Source organism: Mesoplodon densirostris (assembly GCF_025265405.1).
Source record: "Mesoplodon densirostris isolate mMesDen1 chromosome Y unlocalized genomic scaffold, mMesDen1 primary haplotype SUPER_Y_unloc_1, whole genome shotgun sequence".
Classification (NCBI taxonomy): domain Eukaryota; kingdom Metazoa; phylum Chordata; class Mammalia; order Artiodactyla; family Ziphiidae; genus Mesoplodon; species Mesoplodon densirostris.
The window spans coordinates 581,273-599,011 of NW_026778236.1; the positions used below are offsets into that span (position 1 = coordinate 581,273).

General features: G+C 47.0%; 1 protein-coding gene across 1 annotated transcript in view; it reads left to right on the top strand.

Moving 5' to 3' along the window:
• The window catches only part of LOC132482957 (protein WWC3-like), a 106,334-nt gene that overhangs the window by 63,586 nt on the left and 25,009 nt on the right, over nt 1-17,739 (top strand). The window contains 10 exon segments of the mRNA XM_060088234.1: nt 1,403-1,492; nt 2,300-2,414; nt 2,417-2,698; nt 2,701-2,848; nt 7,610-7,730; nt 8,603-8,677; nt 9,381-9,467; nt 10,548-10,740; nt 11,274-11,438; nt 11,835-11,986. Of these exon segments, the coding sequence (XP_059944217.1) occupies nt 1,403-1,492; nt 2,300-2,414; nt 2,417-2,698; nt 2,701-2,848; nt 7,610-7,730; nt 8,603-8,677; nt 9,381-9,467; nt 10,548-10,740; nt 11,274-11,438; nt 11,835-11,986 (1,428 nt within the window).

The following is a 17,739-nucleotide window of genomic DNA, read 5'->3' on the forward strand; positions in this document are numbered from 1 at the left end:
TTCTATTTTCTTCGTGTGTGAAGTTAGTTTGTTTCTTGAGTTAGGCATTTTATCACCAAGAACCTACCTTTCACAACTGCTTTTGCTGCATTCCATAAATCTGTTACCTTGTATTCTCATTTTCTTGAGGTTGTTTTTCTTTAAATTTCTTTTGATTTCTTCATTGACCCATGGACAGTTCACTACATGTTGATTGATCTCACACATCTGTGAACTTTCCAGTTTTGTTTCATAATTGATCTTTACTTTTACACGTGTTGCCGAATACACTTGAATCTTCCTTTACTCATTAAGTCTTGTTTTGTAGCCTAAAAAGTAATTTCTTCTCCATAAGGTTCCATGTGCTCTTCAGAAAAATGTATGATTCTGCTGATTTTTTGTTTGATGGAATATTCTGTATATATCTGATAAATCTATGTGATCTCACATGTTCTTTAAGGCCAAAGTTTTCTTACTGATTTTCTGTCTGGATGATCTGTATGGTTGATGTAAGTGGAGTATTAGAATCTGCTACTATTATTGTATTAATGTCTATTTCTCCCATTTGGACTGTTAATATTTGCTTATATATTTAGATGGTTCTGTGCTGGGTGCATAAATGTTTACATATGTTATATCCTCTTATTGGATTGACCCCTTTATCATTATGTAATCCCCCTCTTTGTCTCTTAGTACAGTCTTTGTTCATAAACTCTATTTTGCCTGATATATATATATATATACAATCATTTTGATTTGTAAATGGGTCTTTTGTTATAAAGGCAAGATTAATCAGTCCCCACTGTTCAACAATTATTTATTATATGTGCAGGGCTCTACTCTCGGCAGTAGGCTTACTACAGTAGGAGAAAAATATTCTAGAAAATTATGAAGTAGAAGAAGGCAGAAGGAAGAAGAAATATATACTTCCAACCCATATCAACCCATGACAGTTGATATTTTGTTTTATTTGATTTTGATCTTTTATTCTCTAGATACTAGAATTGCATTTATTTTTTGCCTGGAAGAGGGCCTAGGATGAGGGAATCAGATTTATTCCAAGGAAATCCAGTAGATTTCTATGAGCTCTGCCTTTGAACCCATCTGTGGGATTCCCATCCACCTGTCTATTTACCTGCCTGTCCACCCACTCATCCTCCCATCCGTCCATCTTATCTCTTTATCCACACATTTGTTCCATCACACATGCAACTTCTAGTGTGGATCACTCGCACTGTTCAGGATTCTAGAGGTACAGTGTGAAATAAAACAAAAACAGTTACCTTGGAACTTGTGACATAGGTGTGCTTTTAGAACTGATAGTCATTGATCTGTTTTGGCGGAATATATAGTTGAATTTCTTGTTAGGAAAATATACTTGGCATCTTTGAAATCCACCAGTGGACTGTTTTTGTACCTACAGGATTCTACTTCAGGAAAAAAGAAACTGTCTCCTGATGCAGCTGGAAGAAGCCACCTGCCTAATGTCCTATCTCCAGTCCGAGTTACAAAGGTAGGTAACATGATTATCATGTTATAACATAGTGGCCGTGAACTTCACGATTCATTTAGCCTGGCTTTCTCTCCCAGAACTTAGAACCTGCAGTGGTTGTAAGTACAGGACAGGAAAGTGAAGACAGGATATTTTTAAGCTGAGCTGCTTATATGTGACCCAAGGAATATGAGGAGAACCAAGTGTGACTTCAGAATAATGAATCTTAAGTCAGATTTATCGAAGGATTTTGTAACTCACAGCATCAGGAGTGTATATGTCCATCTACATAGATGCACACGTACACTTTTAATTATTTCTCTTTAAGATACTCATTTTAATTAGGCATGAATGTCTTTAAAATCCGAGTTGGATGCTCAGTAAGAGCTCCAGTTCTCAAGCACTTACCGTATCGTGAAGTGTAGTGTTAAGGGCTTTCTGTGTATTATTTTCTCAGTTCTCCCCCCCACAGCGCCTTGAGGCAGGAACCGCTCTCATCCCAGCGCCGGGTGAGAAGGTGGGAGGCTCGGAAAGGGCAAAGCCCTTGACCAAATCAGCTGCATACAGCTAGTCTTGAGTGTGAGCTGGAACTTGAGCTCGAGCAAGAGCCCTTGACGTTAACTACTGCTCTCGACTGACATTCAAAGAAACAAAGGAAATATTTACGAAGGGGCGGGGGCGGGGGCGGGGGTGGGGGTGGGTGTCTTAAAACGCTCAGAGGTGTTGAAGAGGCGCCGGGGTGAACGGGCCCGAGGCAGAGGTTTGCTCCTCGTGGAGCTCGGCTCGCGGTGGGGACGGGCGGGCTCCAGGCTGCTCTTGTCGTTTCAGCCTGTCCGCCAGCACCCTGACCGTCTCCTCGGGGAGCAGCCGCGGCTCCCTGGCCTCGAGCCGGGGCTCCCCGAGCTCCGTCAGCTTCACCGACATCTACGGCCTCCCGCAGTACGCGAGAAGCCCGACGCCGAGGGCGGCCCGCTCCTGCGCTTCGACCTCGTCCCCTTCGACTCCCTGGGCCGGGACGTCCCCTTGGCGGACGCCCCGGGCCCCGCAGACCTCCACAAACAGAGGCGCTCCCTGGACACGCCACAGTCCCTGGCGTCCCTGTCCTCGCGCTCCTCGCTGTCCTCGCTGTACCCACCCAGCTCGCCCTTGGACACGCCCTTCCTCCCGGCCTCGCGAGACTCGCCCCTGGCCCAGCTCGGGGACGCCTTCGAGGTGGCGGGCCTGGGCCCCCCCTGTACAGGCTGCGTGCTCAGGCCTCCGCCGTCGGGGACGAGGACCCGCCGGGCGCGGCGTCCCTGCCGCCGCACGGGTGCCCCAAGGACGGGGAAGGACCTCGCGAGCGAGGACCCCAAGCCGCTGCCGCTCCCATGGCTGCAAGTACGTACTGATGGGTCCGGTGGGTGCCCCGGGGCCGGGGAGGAAAGGTCTCGAGTTCAGCTGGCTCTGCTGTGGCCTAGTGAGCCCTCAGCTTAGGACCCTCCAGGGCAAGAGGAGGCCCGCCCGCACGCACGCACGCTCGCCCGCCCGCTCCCTTGCTCGTTCCGCGTGCTTTTGCCCTGGGTCCTTGAAATGTCATGGAAAGTAGTCTTTCCCAGCCATTTGGCTTGTTTTCAGAATATACTTAATTGTCGAAAATGAGACAGTTCCTCCGCATTCGGAGGCTGCTAAAGAAGTACTCGGGCCTTAACGAACTCTCCAGGGCGTGTGCCCACATGCAACGTTCTGTGTGTTCCCGCCTCAGACCAGCACTGGCACTGCTGTCTGGCTGTGGCCCGGCAGAAATCTCTACTAACGTTGGCCCTGTGACTTCATCTCTTCATCCTTTGTTCCTGGAATTTTCAAAGACTTAATTCTGTCAAACAGGAAATGACAGTATTTTGGATGATTTCAGAAGTTGTCGCAGTAAGCATTAGTCATTTCTACCAAATTACTTTCTCTGGTGCTCTTCAAATCCTTGCCTACTCAACTCTAACTGCATATCCTTGGGCACACCCTTAGACCTGGTTGACTCTCGGCTTCATTGCTCTTCAACAAATACACCATTTTGTTACCCATGGGTTATAGACACAGTCCTAGTTTCTCTCAGCATTTACATATCTATTGACCAGCTATGTTCTGAATCAGTCCCTTGGCTAATTGGCACCTCCATTGTTTTCCTATCTTTTTTGTTTGCAAATGCTGCTCATACATTATTTCAACATCCCAATATAAATTATTTCCATAGTTCATATGCATATGTAAGCTGTATTTACTTTGTTCTTTTTTATACACATATTCTCTTGTTCATCTTCACTTATTGTCTAACTTTACTCTTTCCTTTTCCCTTTGCAAACGTTCCTTAAAACGTTTCCATTTTCACTTATTGTCTAGCCTTTACTCTTCTTTTCCCTGTGCAAACTTTTCTTTTCCCTATGCAAACAGTCCGAAATATAGAAGTATCAGTCCAGTTATACACAAAGTCAGCAAAAGATTTAAGGACCCCTTTCGGTCCACGGGAGAGACTGGGTGGGAAGGAGAAGAGCTGACTTAATTTCTTTATTTTTCATCCACCACTTGGTGGTGGATGTTAATAGCGCTTCAAGCTTCTTAGACTGGGAGGTCTTTGCTATCGGTACGGTCAGATACTGCCACCTGGTGGTGCATTCACATATGAGTAGAATTGGGCCCTTACAAACTAGAGGTACTTGACTCAGTGAATGGGTCCTGATAGGTGCTTGCGCAGGGCTGGGTGAGCAGCTTCAGGCATGGACGCAGGGTGACTCCTTGCCTCCCTTGATGCTTGTGGGAATGCCTGAGCCTAGAGTCATCGCAGCTTCATAAAATTGGCAAGGATCGCAGTACTCATTACAATAACCCCACCCCTCATTTATGACGCCCGAGGTCATGTAGTTCCCTCCACTCTCCAGTCTAAGAACAGTACAGTCTAAGTTTGACTCAAGCAAGCTTTAGTGAGAAAAATTTTAGTAACATAAAATTCAGAGTTGCCCATTGTGTTTTAAATCAGTCTGAGGGGACAGAGGTGGGGCAGGGGAGTGGGGAAATAAACTGTCATCTTTAACCGTTTTTACATGTTTACTACAGTTTTATCGTCCCCACACTTTAAAAGTCAAATGTGGCACGATTCTGAAATCTGTTTCTGTTTTCATTTCGCACTGGTGTTTGCTAATATAAGTCCATAAATATTTTGACTTTGTTCATCTGTTTATTGATGTTTTTATTACATTCATACCCTGTTTAACATTGTTGGCTTAAATTCTACAGTTTTTTCACTTTGTGCTTTTTTTTTTTTTTTTTTTAAATCTCTTTTCTCATGTGGCTCGACAGAAACGTTCACTGTAAGTGACCTTGGACTTCCACTTCGCCTTGCTGGTCAGGCTGTGCCACATGCTTGTGCAGTGAATCAATGTATTTAGGATGGTCGGGGTGTGGTCAGGAAGGGCATAGCTCATGGCTGTGCTTTAGCTCAACAGTTGCTCTTATTATTGTTGTCGTTTGAATGGTATTCATCCTGGCTCTGAAAGTTGTGTAAGAACTTTTCTAAGAGCTTGACGTATTTTTTCCTTCTTGTGTTTTTTCCCCAGACTTTAGCGCTTTCATTATTTTAATAGGCCAGCTGGCAGCTTTGCCCACGATGTGATTTTCCTTATACTTTCCTCCCTTTTGTCAGGCAGCGTTGCTGTCCTTAGGTCTCAGTGTCTGTTTGTCTGTGTTTCATGATGGAAAGATCAGAGATTTATAACATGAATGTGTGGAAGCTTGTTTATTCCTTAACTCACTGGCGTTGCTCCCCACTTTCCGTCTCGTTGACTAGAAGCCCAAGTGCAGACGGTTGCGGTGTGTACTGTGGGGTGTGCCGTGTGCTTTCTTCCTCACCCAGGGCAAACGCTGAACGTACCTCCTTCTGTCAACTCCTGCATCCAGTTGCTCCGTGAATGTGCTAAGCCCAGGATCACTGAGGATTGATTCCCCCATTTCCTTTCTCTCTTCATCCACTTTCACTGCAATGAGAGAGAAATTGTGTCAGTTACACCATTGGGTTGCCTGGAAGTTAACTGGATCATTGTGCAGTGTTACTTCCTTAAAGGCATGTAAGGCCGAGTGTCAGGGCTGGGAATGGAAGTAGTGAGCCGATGTGTTTGCTGGCGTTCCATGCAGCAAACTGAGCGGTTCTATCTGCAGTTTAGAGCTGGAGGCTCTGGGTCCTTCCGTGGGGCCGGGGTGACGAGCAGAGCTGGACTTGGGAGTCGTCATCTACGATCTGAGAGTCGGTGCCTCCGGCCACCCTAGGAAGAAGCCAGCTTCTGCCGCTGACTGAGCCGGAGCCAGTGGCCCCCACGCTGGGCGCTGCAGACCTTTGAAAGGTCGGCTTTTGTCTGCAGTTAACATTGTGAGACCAAAGGCCACAGCCCTATCTCTTTTTGTTGTTGTTGTTGTTGTTACGCGGGCCTCTCACTGTTGTGGCCTCTCCCCTTGCGGAGCACAGGCTCCGGACGCACAGGCTCAGCGGCCATGGCTCACGGGCCCAGCCGCTCCGCGGCATGTGGGATCTTCCCGGACCAGGGCACGAACTCGTGTCCCCTGCATCGGCAGGCGGACTCTCAACCACTGCGCCACCAGGGAAGCCCGCCCTGTCTGTTTTGTACCCCGATGAATATATCTAGGTTTAATTGTTGCTGTGAATAATAATTTGGCTGAAAAGAGAGATGGTTGGGGACTTCCCTGGTGGCGCAGTGGTTAAGAATCCGCCTTCCAATGCAGGGGACACGGGTTCGAATCCTGGTCCAGGAAGATGCCACGTGCCACGGAGCAACTAAGCCCGTGTGCCACAACTACTGAGCCTGCACTCTAGAGCCCGCGAGCCACAACTACTGAGCCCAGAGCTGCAACTAGTGAAGCCTGCACGCTCTAGGGCCTGTGTGCCACAACTACTGAGCCCATGTGCTGTAACTGTTGAAGCCTGCATGCCTAGAGCCCATGCTCCGCAACAAGAGAAGCCACCGCCCTGAGAAGCCCGTGCACTGGAATGAAGAGTAGCCCCCACTCGCCACAACTAGAGAAGGCCCAGTGCAGCAACGAAGACCCAACGCAGGCAAAAGAAAAAAAAAAAAAAGAAAAGAGATGGTTATTGGTGTCAGGGGTGCACAGATGTCTAGATTTTTAGTTTCTAGAGCTTAGATGGCCAGAGAACAGAGAGAGACAAGAGGGACCTGCATTATTAACAAGAGGCATCATGATGCTGGAGTGAGGCTCACTTTGGGGCTTTACGGCTTAAGCCTGTGTTCTGACTGTGTGTGCCTCTCTCAGAAGCGTTGAGGTTCCTGTGTCCGTCACCACATTTTGCAGCGGGAGACGGCATGCCTGTTTCTGTTGCTTTTGTTAAAAGAAACTTGTTGCTGTGAGGGAAGGAATAGAAAGAGTTGATGAAATGGTAAAAGGGAAAGTGTCAGTGGTTGTCTTTGGCTCTTGGTTAAAACAGATACGAGACAAAAATTAGCTGCCCAGTGAAGGTCCTTTCTAATCCCAGGAGACAGTTCTGGAAGCCAGTCTGGCCCCAGGGCTGCTGAGGAGGACGCTGGGGTTAGAGCGGCAGAGGGGTCACGGAGACGTTGGCAAAGGCCGAGTCTGGGTGCATCTGTGTCCTCTGACTTGAAAGTCCCTCCATTTTGTTGGAGGTTATTTGATGATTTTTAAAAACTCTGTTTTCTGATTATAAAGCAGTGTAGCCTGTGTTCCTTGTATAAAGTGTGGAGAATACCAAGCAGCGTCAAGGAGGAAACAACCCCCTTCCACTTCTCGGAGAGCGCGCTGCCATCCGCGTGCCGGCGAAATCTCTCTCCAGGTCTTCCCGTGTGACACTCTCTCAAAGGGCCACGCCAAGGGCCTTCCCGCCACCTTCTGACCTGTGCACTCATTAAGGAGGTGAAGGGAGATTGATGATCATTTAAAGAGCTTTTAAAGAAGTAGCCAGAAGCCTGTTTCTTCCATTTTCCAATATAAGAAAAGACTCGAGCAGAGTGCATGTAAACACACATCTGCACACGTGCTGGCCTGTCTCTGCCACTTCGTGCCTTTGTCTCTGCTCTGCCCTGGGCTCCCGCGCTGTCGCCTCCTGAGCCCGGCCGTGTCTCTCGTCTGCAGCAGCGACCCCCCGAGAAGACAGCGCCCAGAGGCTGGAGCGGAGAGCGCGCTGCGTGTCCACCTGCCTGTCCGATTACTCGCTGGCCAGCGACAGCGGCGTGTTTGAACCTCCCACCAAAAGGTTAGAAGCTGACCTTCTGGCCTCCCTGGGCTGACTTCCCAGAAGGCACCCCTGCTGAGACCTGTCTGGCTTGACACCCTGTGTGTCTCTGGGGTGCAGCTCTTCTGGCTTCTCTCCATGTGGGAGGGGCCCTGAGCATCCCCACGGACCCCCTCTGGTCCCAGGTGGCGTCTGGGGACTGGCCTGGCTTCGGGCACCTAGGATGACTGCCTTCTCTCCGGCCCCGGGGGTTGGAAGGCGTGAGCCCAGTAGAGCCGGAAAAGGAGAACCAGTGTGCGAGGGAGACCTGCTTTTCTAGAAAGGACGTTCACTAGAAATGGATGTTCCCCCCGTCCCCTTTCCTTAGCTGGAGGAATCACTTTGCAAGGACAAAACCCCTTGTGGGCTTTATTTTGTTTGAGACCTTTAATGTCATTTTTTCAGCTCAGATATCTGTATATGTTTCACTTATTGCCAACTTTTTTTTTTTTTTTTGGCTGTGCCGCTCAGCTTGCGGGATCTTAGTTCCCTGACCGGGGATCGCACCCGCGCCCTCTGCAGTGGAAGCGCGGAGTCTTAACCACTGGACCGCCAGGGAAGTCCCCCCTGCAAAGCTTTTAAGAGTGTATGTTTTTGAACTTTATCGTGAATATCATGTGGTTTTGAGAGGTATTTTCTCAAAAAGGCCACTTTGTCAGCAGGTACCCTGGGAGGTGACGTCATGGATCCTGGGGACCTGCTGTGCCCTGTCAGTCACTTAAAGCATTTATTTATGTCGCAACTTAATAAAGCCCTTCTCAGTAAGAAGCACCCCTAGTGTGAAAGAGCTTCTGCCGAGCCCAAGGTAACCAGGCCCCCTCGGAGTAACACGGTGCCTTTCCGACTGTGTTCAGGAGTGAGGATGCTGACGACCCTGCGCGTGGAGACGCTTCTGGTAACGAGGGCCCCCAGATCCATGTTGGATTTTTGTGAGTACAGAAGACTCCTTCCCTGTTGGTCATAAAGACGATGGGTAGATTGGGGCCCGCCCGGTGACTCACGCCTCCACACACAGGCCAGGAGGGATGGAGGGACCCGCGTGATCTGGGTGCTGCTCCCTGGCCTGGGTACCCCCGGGCCCATCTCGGCGGTCTCAGGTGAAGGGACAGCGGTGGCGGGAAGGAGAGATGGGCAAGAGCGGCTCCACTGCCGTCCTCCAACACCAAGTCACGGCCGGGGACACTCACCCCGTGGGCACAGTCAGGCCCTCAGGAAAGTTCCCGCCGGAGCTGGGGTAGCCAGGTGCTGTGCAACACTAAGCATTTTGGTTTCTAGCTACAGTGTCTAGAAAGGCAGTAACCAGCAGTGTTCAGACGAACAAGGCAGGATGTTCATATCCCAGCAGCTTTCTTTTGCTCACTCTTGTCATCCTAGCGTTTCTCGGCACTCGTGACATTCGGGCTGGGTCATTCTGGTTTGGGGGCTGTCCTGAGCCCCATGGGGTGTTGAGCAGCAGCCTTGGCCTCCACCCACTACATGCAGTAGCCCCCCTCCACTCAGTGTGACAGTAAGGAAAGCCTCTAGACTTTGCACAGGTCCCCTGGGGTGGGGTGAGGACCGCTGCAGTAGTTCAAGCAGGATTTCTGCACTGTGGGGCGTTTGCAGTCTGTGAACGTGCATTTTCTTTTCTAGGCACGACAGTGCCAGCGAGTGTCTCCTCGTGAACGTGCTCCAACTGAAGAACTTTGCCGGGCTGGTGGTGAAGGAAGACTGCAAAATGTAAGGTCCCGTGCCGGTGGGGGCCGTGTCCTCCCCCCGGGCCCTCCTCCACACGGCACCACTGGCCGACCTGCTGCACGTGGCAGTTTGGGGAGGGAAAAGACTGTCGTGGAACCTGAATTTAGAATAAAACGCCAGGGAATGTCTGTCTGAAATCTAAAGGATTGTAAGTTTTAAGAAGAGGCTGGTTTATTATTTGAGGCAGGTGGAGTTACTGGAGCCAGGCTGGTTATGTGCCGTGGCCATGCTCACAAAGTGCCGGGTGCCCAGCATCGGCAGCGTTGGGGCTGAAAACGTCCATCCTGGTCACAAGGCTGGTGGCGACACAGCCACACTCAGCTCTTGCGATCTGATGAGTTGCCTGAAGAGGCCTCAGGCTGGGCTCAGGCATCTTTGTCCGAGCAGGGAGAAGGAAATCTGTATTGTCCCCAGTGGGGAGATGGGTGCCCGATGGGGATGTGAGGTCCCACTCACCCTGGCGGGTGAACCCACCTGTGATGGGTGTTCAGGCCCGACGGTGCCCTCCCTTTCTGTGAGTCGTCTTTGTAAACTGGTCTCCCGAAGGCCTTGGTAGCAGCCTGGTTTTCAGCGGCTGAGGGTTCGCCCTGATGCTGTACTTCACTCCACCGATGCTGGAGCTTCTCCTGGGTGCTGGCTTCCACGCTGGGGGTGGATAGGGCCGGGAGCCCAGCACGGCGGGTGCCTGGGTGGGCAAGTGCTCTGAGAGGCAAGGCGGGCAGAGCTTGGAGAGGGAGCCAAGGGGCTGTGCAGAGATCAGTGCAGATGTTTTGCCACAAAGATGGTGAAAGCAGAAAGTCTGTTTGACTCCCCCTGAAGTTATAATTGCTGATTTTTATGTTTTCTTTTTGCTAATTTTTTCTTTTCTTTTCCTTTCCTTTTTTTTTTTTTTTTTTTTTTTTTTTCTCTCCAAAGGTAGGTCTGTTCTTTGGACTTTCTTTTGGTTGAGAAAAGGACTTTTTCCAAAGGACTTTGCAGTTTTACCTATTCACATCCAAAGGGTAACATACAGGGGTGTTCGTGTATGTGGTCCATGCTTTTTTCTCCCTGTCTTGATTCCAGACACGTCTGCATCTGTTTGCCTCTGCTTGACCCCGACACACCAAACACGTTCTGCTCTAAGGCTCTGGAATTGAAAGCCCCCTTGGCGTTTAATGAAGTTTTCAGAATCCCTGTGCATTCAAACATGGTGATGTTGAAGTCCCTTCAGTTATACATGTGCTCAGTGAATCCTCAGTTGCAGGGAGAACTGTTGGTATGGTACCCTCCTCACCCTCTCCTTCCTACCTTCTACCCCTCTCTCCCCCTCTCTTTTTGTCAGTCTCTGACATCAGTCTTTCTGTCCTGTCTTCTCCCTCAATCCTGCTTTTCTTCCTGTCTCTCTTCCTCAGTTTCTGTCTGTTTTTCTGTTTGGTTACAGTTTGTTTCAGAGTAACATACAGATTAAAATCATCAAGAGAGGAAACATATAGGCCAGAGTCTGGGTGAGATCCAATCCTGAAGTGTCCATTTCCTTCACTGTGAGTTACCTTTTGTTCTCTGTCCTTCTTCCCTTCCTAGCAGTTTCTATTAGAGCTGAATAAGCAACATGAGAGCCATCCTCCCTAGGATCCTCCAACACCACTTTAACACTACTTTCATTTTACCTTAGTCCTGTTAGTAAGAATGAAATACTTTCCGTTCTTTCTGCTTAAGATTAAAGGGTAACCTTGATGCCCATTGGTTGTTAAGGTGCAGTCATTCAGGGCCTGTTACGCCTTTTTTTTTTTTTTTTTAAACACTGCACAGGGCATTGGTCAGATTAACTTGGCAGATTACGATGGTTCGAGCGAGATGCAGCTGCGCTGGTACTCGGTGCAGGTGTTCACCGGCCCCGAGCCCCACCGGCGGGACGACGAGTGGCTGGGACACAACGACTCCCGGGACCCTGTGCCCGCCACCTCTCGGAAGTCAGTAGGTGGCCTGGCTTTAAGAGGGGCTTTTCCTGGGGACATTGTTTCTAAGAAACGCGTGTAGACTTAGTCTTAAATAGAACACAGTGGCGACGAAGAAACAGGGTTTCAAGGGAAGTAATAAAAACGGACTGTAGTGATGTATGTGGCCATTCATGGTAATATTCTTTAATGCAACTTGTTCATGATGATGAGTGATGCGTTGGTTGCTTAAAATTTGAGTCCTCAGAGCCACATGGAAAGGCCAAGTTACTGTCTTGCTGCCAGCCCGGGGGGTGAGCTGCTTCCCGCTGGAGAGCAGCCGGGGATGGCCACCAGCCCGGCAGCAGGGATGCTCCCCACGGGCCGTGCAGGCGCCCGCTTTCCGCTTCTTAGCAGCGTCTCTTTGGTCCTGTAGGACGCGGTGACGGTGCTGTTGGCGAGAACCATGGCCCAGCTGCAGGCGGTGGAGAGAGAGCTGGCTGAGGAGCGGGTGAAGCTGGAGTACACGGAGGAGGAGGTCGTGGAGATGGAGCGCAGGGCGGAGCAGGCCGAGGCTGTGTCCAAGAGGTGAGCGCGGCCAGCAGCCCCTCGGGCGAGAGGCCGCCGGGGTGTTGGTCAGACGCCACGCTGCGTGGAATGTGTGCGGCGGCTCTTTGGTACCTTTGCCCAGAAGTCGGGATCCTCACGGGGGATCGTATGCCAGTCTGCACGAGGGCAGTACACTGACCCCAGCTCTACGCGTAGGCTTTTCACCTTTCCTTCTGTTCCCCGAATTTCTCTTAAAGGGGGGGACTGTTGAGGGACTCCCTCAGCCCAGATTGAATACAATAGGGCCCTTTAAGTTTTGTTTTTTTCTTTATTAACTGCTTTATTGGGATATAATCTCCCTACCATACAGTTCACCCATTAAGTGGACAACTAAACGGGGTGGATTTTTACTCCTTCGTGTGCCATCTTCAGGGCCGCGTGTGGCTCAGGGTATTTTGTGGTCCCTAACGTTTGGACGCTTGTCAGTTTTCTCCGTTTCTGACATTAAGAGCAGTGAAGCATCCATTTGGCCCTTCTGTTCACCAGACCCTAGTTGTGCCCATTACCGTATCTCTAGTGAGGAGATCTTTGTTCCGAAACTATTTAGCACATAACAAATGCGGACATGCAGTCCCTCCCTTGGCATTTTCTAAAGTGGATTAAAGTGCATTACATCAGGAATAATTATTTTGGATTAGGCTGCCAATAATTGTGATTGTTCTACTTTATAACATTTTTATTTACAGTCATTGACCCAAATCAGAGTAAGCAGCCATGGGATACAGTTTTGGTATTTCCCCCTCCCCCAACGTTTAAATTATGCCCTAATCACTTTTGTTAATACTTCACATTTCCATTCTTTGTGTGTATACATGTGGGATGTGCACCCAGCTTCTTTTTCCTTCTGAATCATTTGAAAACTAATCCAAGATCATGACACATTCCTCCTAAACAATTCAGTAGAAATCTAAGAACAAGCACATTTTCTTACTTAACAGTAGAGTTATACTCAGAAAATATAACAATGACATCGAGTATAAAGTCCACGTACAAAATTCCTCCATTGTTCCGCTGTGCTTTGTTGACTGCAAAAAAAAAAAAAAAAAAAAAAGCACACTCTAAAAGCTGAGAATTCTGTTTTATTTGGCAGACTTTCTGAGGACTATAGCCTGGGAGACACCCTCTCAGGTACCTCTGAGAGACTGCTCCAAAGAGGTAAGGGAGGAGCCAGGATATATAGGGGTTTTGCAACAAAAACCATGTAGTTGGAACATTGAAAGATTATAGTTAATCGAAGGAAACTAGGCACCTCAAGTTAATGAATTTATAACACCACTTTTCTCATCATAGAGACTTCAGAATTCAGTAGGCTAATAGCATGGTTGCTATCATTTAAGGCCTTTTGACTGAATTCTGTTAAGCCTTCGATGTGGGAAACTATATCTTCCAGACCTACTGAAGGCACAAAAATAGCTGCTAAGTAATCATACCCGTGAGATACAGATCTCTTGGCCCATTGGGCTCATACTGATGGCAAATTTGCTGGACTTATGTCTAAATTTTTATGTAAGTGGCCTTGAGCCCAAGGGAATCCTAAAGTACACCTTCCTAGCCATCCTGGTGGAAGCCAGGGCCGTATATTGGACCCACAAAGCCATTGAGTTCCATCAACGTGCGATCCACTGTATTCTCGTCGCCTGACCCAGTCTGTTCCATACCTATCACTATCTTTAAGGGAAATGATATATTGCCATTTTTCATAATGTACTAGTGTCGTCAGGCTGATGATTTTTAGTGTGATTGAACTGTTCCCAACGTAAGGAAGTCTTTAAACTTAGATGACCATAGCGTATTTGATGACCATTTTCAGCCGTAAAAATCCATCCCGTAGCTGAGGGAGGGTCCCTCCTAATAATTAAAAAGTTACACCTTTTGATTGAAATTCAGTTCATTGTTCTGACTGAGCTTGACTGACCTCAATGGAAAACTCATATTTATGGCTAGTGTCAGAATAAGTATGCTTGATGGGCCAAGTGAGGGGGTCCCATCTAGTAATATCAGGAGTGGCCTGACAGAACTATAATTTCTTTCTTCTAAAATAAATTTCCTGAGGGCCATCCAATTAGACCCTTGGAGTGGAGAAACCCAGCAAGATAACCCAGAAGTACCGGATGCAGGTGATTGACCATAGTCCCAACATTTGGAGTGATTTCTCAAATTTGCACAGAATTGTGCCCATTATAGGAAAACATTTGGTTTGTGTGCAGAAGGCCAAGAAACCAAGAAGAAAATGTTGTAAATAACTGTATGGGTCAGGTCCAGCCTGTTGGGATAGCTGTCTATTTCTGATGTCACCTTCTCATCCTGGTGTTGGTGTTTCTTTCCTATTGGAGCATCACTTTAAGGTGAGTTTGAGGTCATCAGCCCTGTCTATAGACCAGTCTGGTGCAGGAGCCCTTTTTAGGTGGGAAACATGAATCCTAGAGTCAGTTCCCTTCAGTTTTGCTGCACATAAGTTAGTTAAAAGCACCTGATAAGGGACCTTGCATCTAGGGTGGAGGTAGTCTTTTAAATACTGCCTTTTCCAATGTACGTAATCTCCTGGTTGTAAGTCATGGGGCATCTGATCTTCGCTTGAGGATAGATTACTATGATATGCTTCAGAAACAAGCTTAGAATATCCTTTGAAAAATGCAGTTAAACCTATGCCATGATGTAATATGTCTCCTTTTAATAATATAAGTTAATATAGTCCATCATTCAATCTCATTGTTCTCCCTGTGATCATCTCAAAGAGAGAGAAGTGATGTTTGCCAAGAGGGGTGGATATGAGGTTGAGAACCAATGGAAGGGCCTTAGGCCAGGTGAGGAATAAGCATCCATAATTTTAGCCAGTTGTTTTTTAATTGTTCCATTTGTTCTTTCTACTAACCAGAAGACTAGGGATTATAAACACAATTAAGTGCTGCGTAGTTGGAAAAATCTTGCAAATTTTCTTAATAATTTGTCCACTAAAATGAGTTCCTTTATCACTATGTATTTCTGAGGGGATTGTCCAAAGAGGTATCACCCTTTCTAAAATTGATTTCTCTACTTACTGCACTGTGGCCTTTCTGCACGGGAATGCCTTAACCCAATGTGAAAACATTCAAATTATAACAAGAATGTATTGATAACCTTCTGAGCGAGACATTTGTATAAAATCAACATACCAAATTTCAAAAAGACCTGCAGGTAATGGGAAATTTCTTTGAGAACTGTGTAAATGCTTCCCTGGGTTATATTTTGGACAGTTGCACATCTTGAGTAAACCTTCTGGGCTATTGTAAAATAGGCTTCGAAAATATTATTTACCTCGTAATACCACCTTATCTGGGTTCCAGTGAGTTAACTCATAAATATATTGTGAAATAGGATATTGAGCTCCAAACAGAAAGATAGGCTTTCCCTTTGGACCTGTCCACAGCTCTTTGTTAGTTGACTCTTCCACCATTCTGTGTTTAGGTGTCTTTTTCCTTTTTCTGAAAGCTTTAACCATTTTCAGAAAACACCATTCCCTGAAACTTCAGCAGTATATCAGTAAGGTTACTGGGTGGCTGAAAGGGAAAGACAGTGGTTGGTTGGTTGTTGTCGTTTTTCAGAGCTGCTATCTTGGGAGCATGATCGACTAGAGAGCTTCCTTTTGCTTCTGCAGTGTCAGCCTTTGAATGGCCCCATGCCTTAGTAACAGCAAGTGCACATGGCAACAGAAATGCATCTAGTAATTCTGCTACTTGTTTCCCAGTTTTGGTAGGCTGTCCTGAGGATGTTAAAAATCCCACCTCTTTTTTTCCAAAAGCATACCAAAATCATGTGCCACCCCAAAAGTATAGTGGCTGTCTGTGTAAATGTTAGCAGATTTTCCTTTTGCCAAATGACAGACAGGCTCTTGTTCGTGCTGTTAGTTCAGCCTGTTGGGCAGAAAAGACATTAGAAAGGGCCCATTTTCAAGGATACACAGTGGAGAAATGACAGCGTTACTAGCCTGGTACATTCCATGAGGTCCTCTTAAATATGAACCATGAGTGCATAGTATAAAGTCAGGATTATCCATTGGGCTTTCTTGACGGTCAATCCTAGAAGATAAAAAGCTGTCAGTTAAAACAATGCAATCATACTTTTCATTATTGCCATTTGATACTTAAGATAAAATACTGCAAGTTAAAACAATGCAATCATACTTTTCATTATTGCTCTTTGATTCTTCTGGGAGCAAGGTCACTGGACTAAGTTCATTACACCTGTGGAGAATTATGTTTGGTGAGAGGAATACAGTCTCATGATTACAATCTCAAGTTAAATGGCTCGCTGAATAAGGTTGTGTGTGAAGAGAGTTTAGTAGAGTTTTCATGGAGTGGGGAACAAAGACGGTGAGAGGGTGACTCATGACTGTCTCCTATGTTGTCTGACAAACAACAGCTATTGCTGTGACAGCTCGGAGGCAAGGGGAAGGCCCTTAGCTACTGGATCTAGCTGCTGGCAGTAATATCCTATTGGTCATTAGTGACTGCCTTACAGTTGAGTTAATATTCCTAGTGTGTCACCCTTGTTTTTATGCACAAAGAGAAAAAAGGGAAAATCATAATCTGGATGCCCCAAGGCTGGGGCCTTTGCCAGGAAGCCCTTTAGAGAAACTAAAGGCTTCGCAATGGTCTGTTCCCCAACCAAGAGGTTCAGGTTCGTATTGTGTAGGCAGATTATTTATGGTCGAGACACTAAAGAAAAATTTGGAATCCAGCTCCGTTGGTAGCCTGCAAGGCCTAGAAGTCCCCTTACTTGCCTTCTTGTTTTAGGAGCAGAGAAAGCCAAATTGCTTCTAGAGCAATTGAAACCCCTTCTTTAGATACCAAACATCCTAAGTATTTTACATTAGCCTCACAAAATTGTAATTACTCTTTGGGTGCTTTATGTCCCTTTGAGGCTAAGTTCTGAAAGAAGTACAGGGTGTCTTGCTGATTATCTATCAAGGGTTTGAACACAACAGCAAATAATCCACATATTGTATGAAAATTGACTTATGAGGAAAAGCTGGATCAGGTTAAGTCCACTTTTTAAAAAAATTATTATTTTTTTAACATCTTTTTTGGAGTATAATTGCTTTACATTGGTGTGTTAGTTTCTGCTGTATAACAAAGTGAGTCAGCTGTACATATACATATATCCCCATATCTCCTCCCTCTTACGTCTCCCTCCCACCCTCCCTATCCCACCCCTCTAGGTAGACACAGAGCACTGAGCTGATCTCCCTGTGCTATGCGACTGCTTCCCATAGCTATCTGTTTTACATTTGGTAGTGTATGTATGTCCATATCACTCTCTCACTTCGTCCCAGCTTACCCTTCGCCCTCCCTGTGTCCTCAAGTCCATTCTCTACATCTGCATCTTTATTCCTGTCCTGCCCCTAGATTCTTCAGAACCAGTTTTTTTTAATTCCATATATATATGCTAGCATATGGTATTTGTTTTTCTCTTTCTGACTTACTTCACTCTGCATGACAGATTCTAGGTTCACCCACCTCACTACAAATAACTCAAGTTTCGTATATTTTTATGGCTGAGTAATATTCCATTGTATATATGTGCCGCATCTTTATACATTCATCTGTCGATGGACACTTAGGTTGCTTCCATGTCCTGGCTATTGTAAATAGAGCTGCAGTGAACATTATGGTACATGACTCTTTTTGAATTATGGTTTTCTCAGGGTATATGCCCAGTAGTGGGATGGCTGGGTTGTATGCTAGTTCTATTTT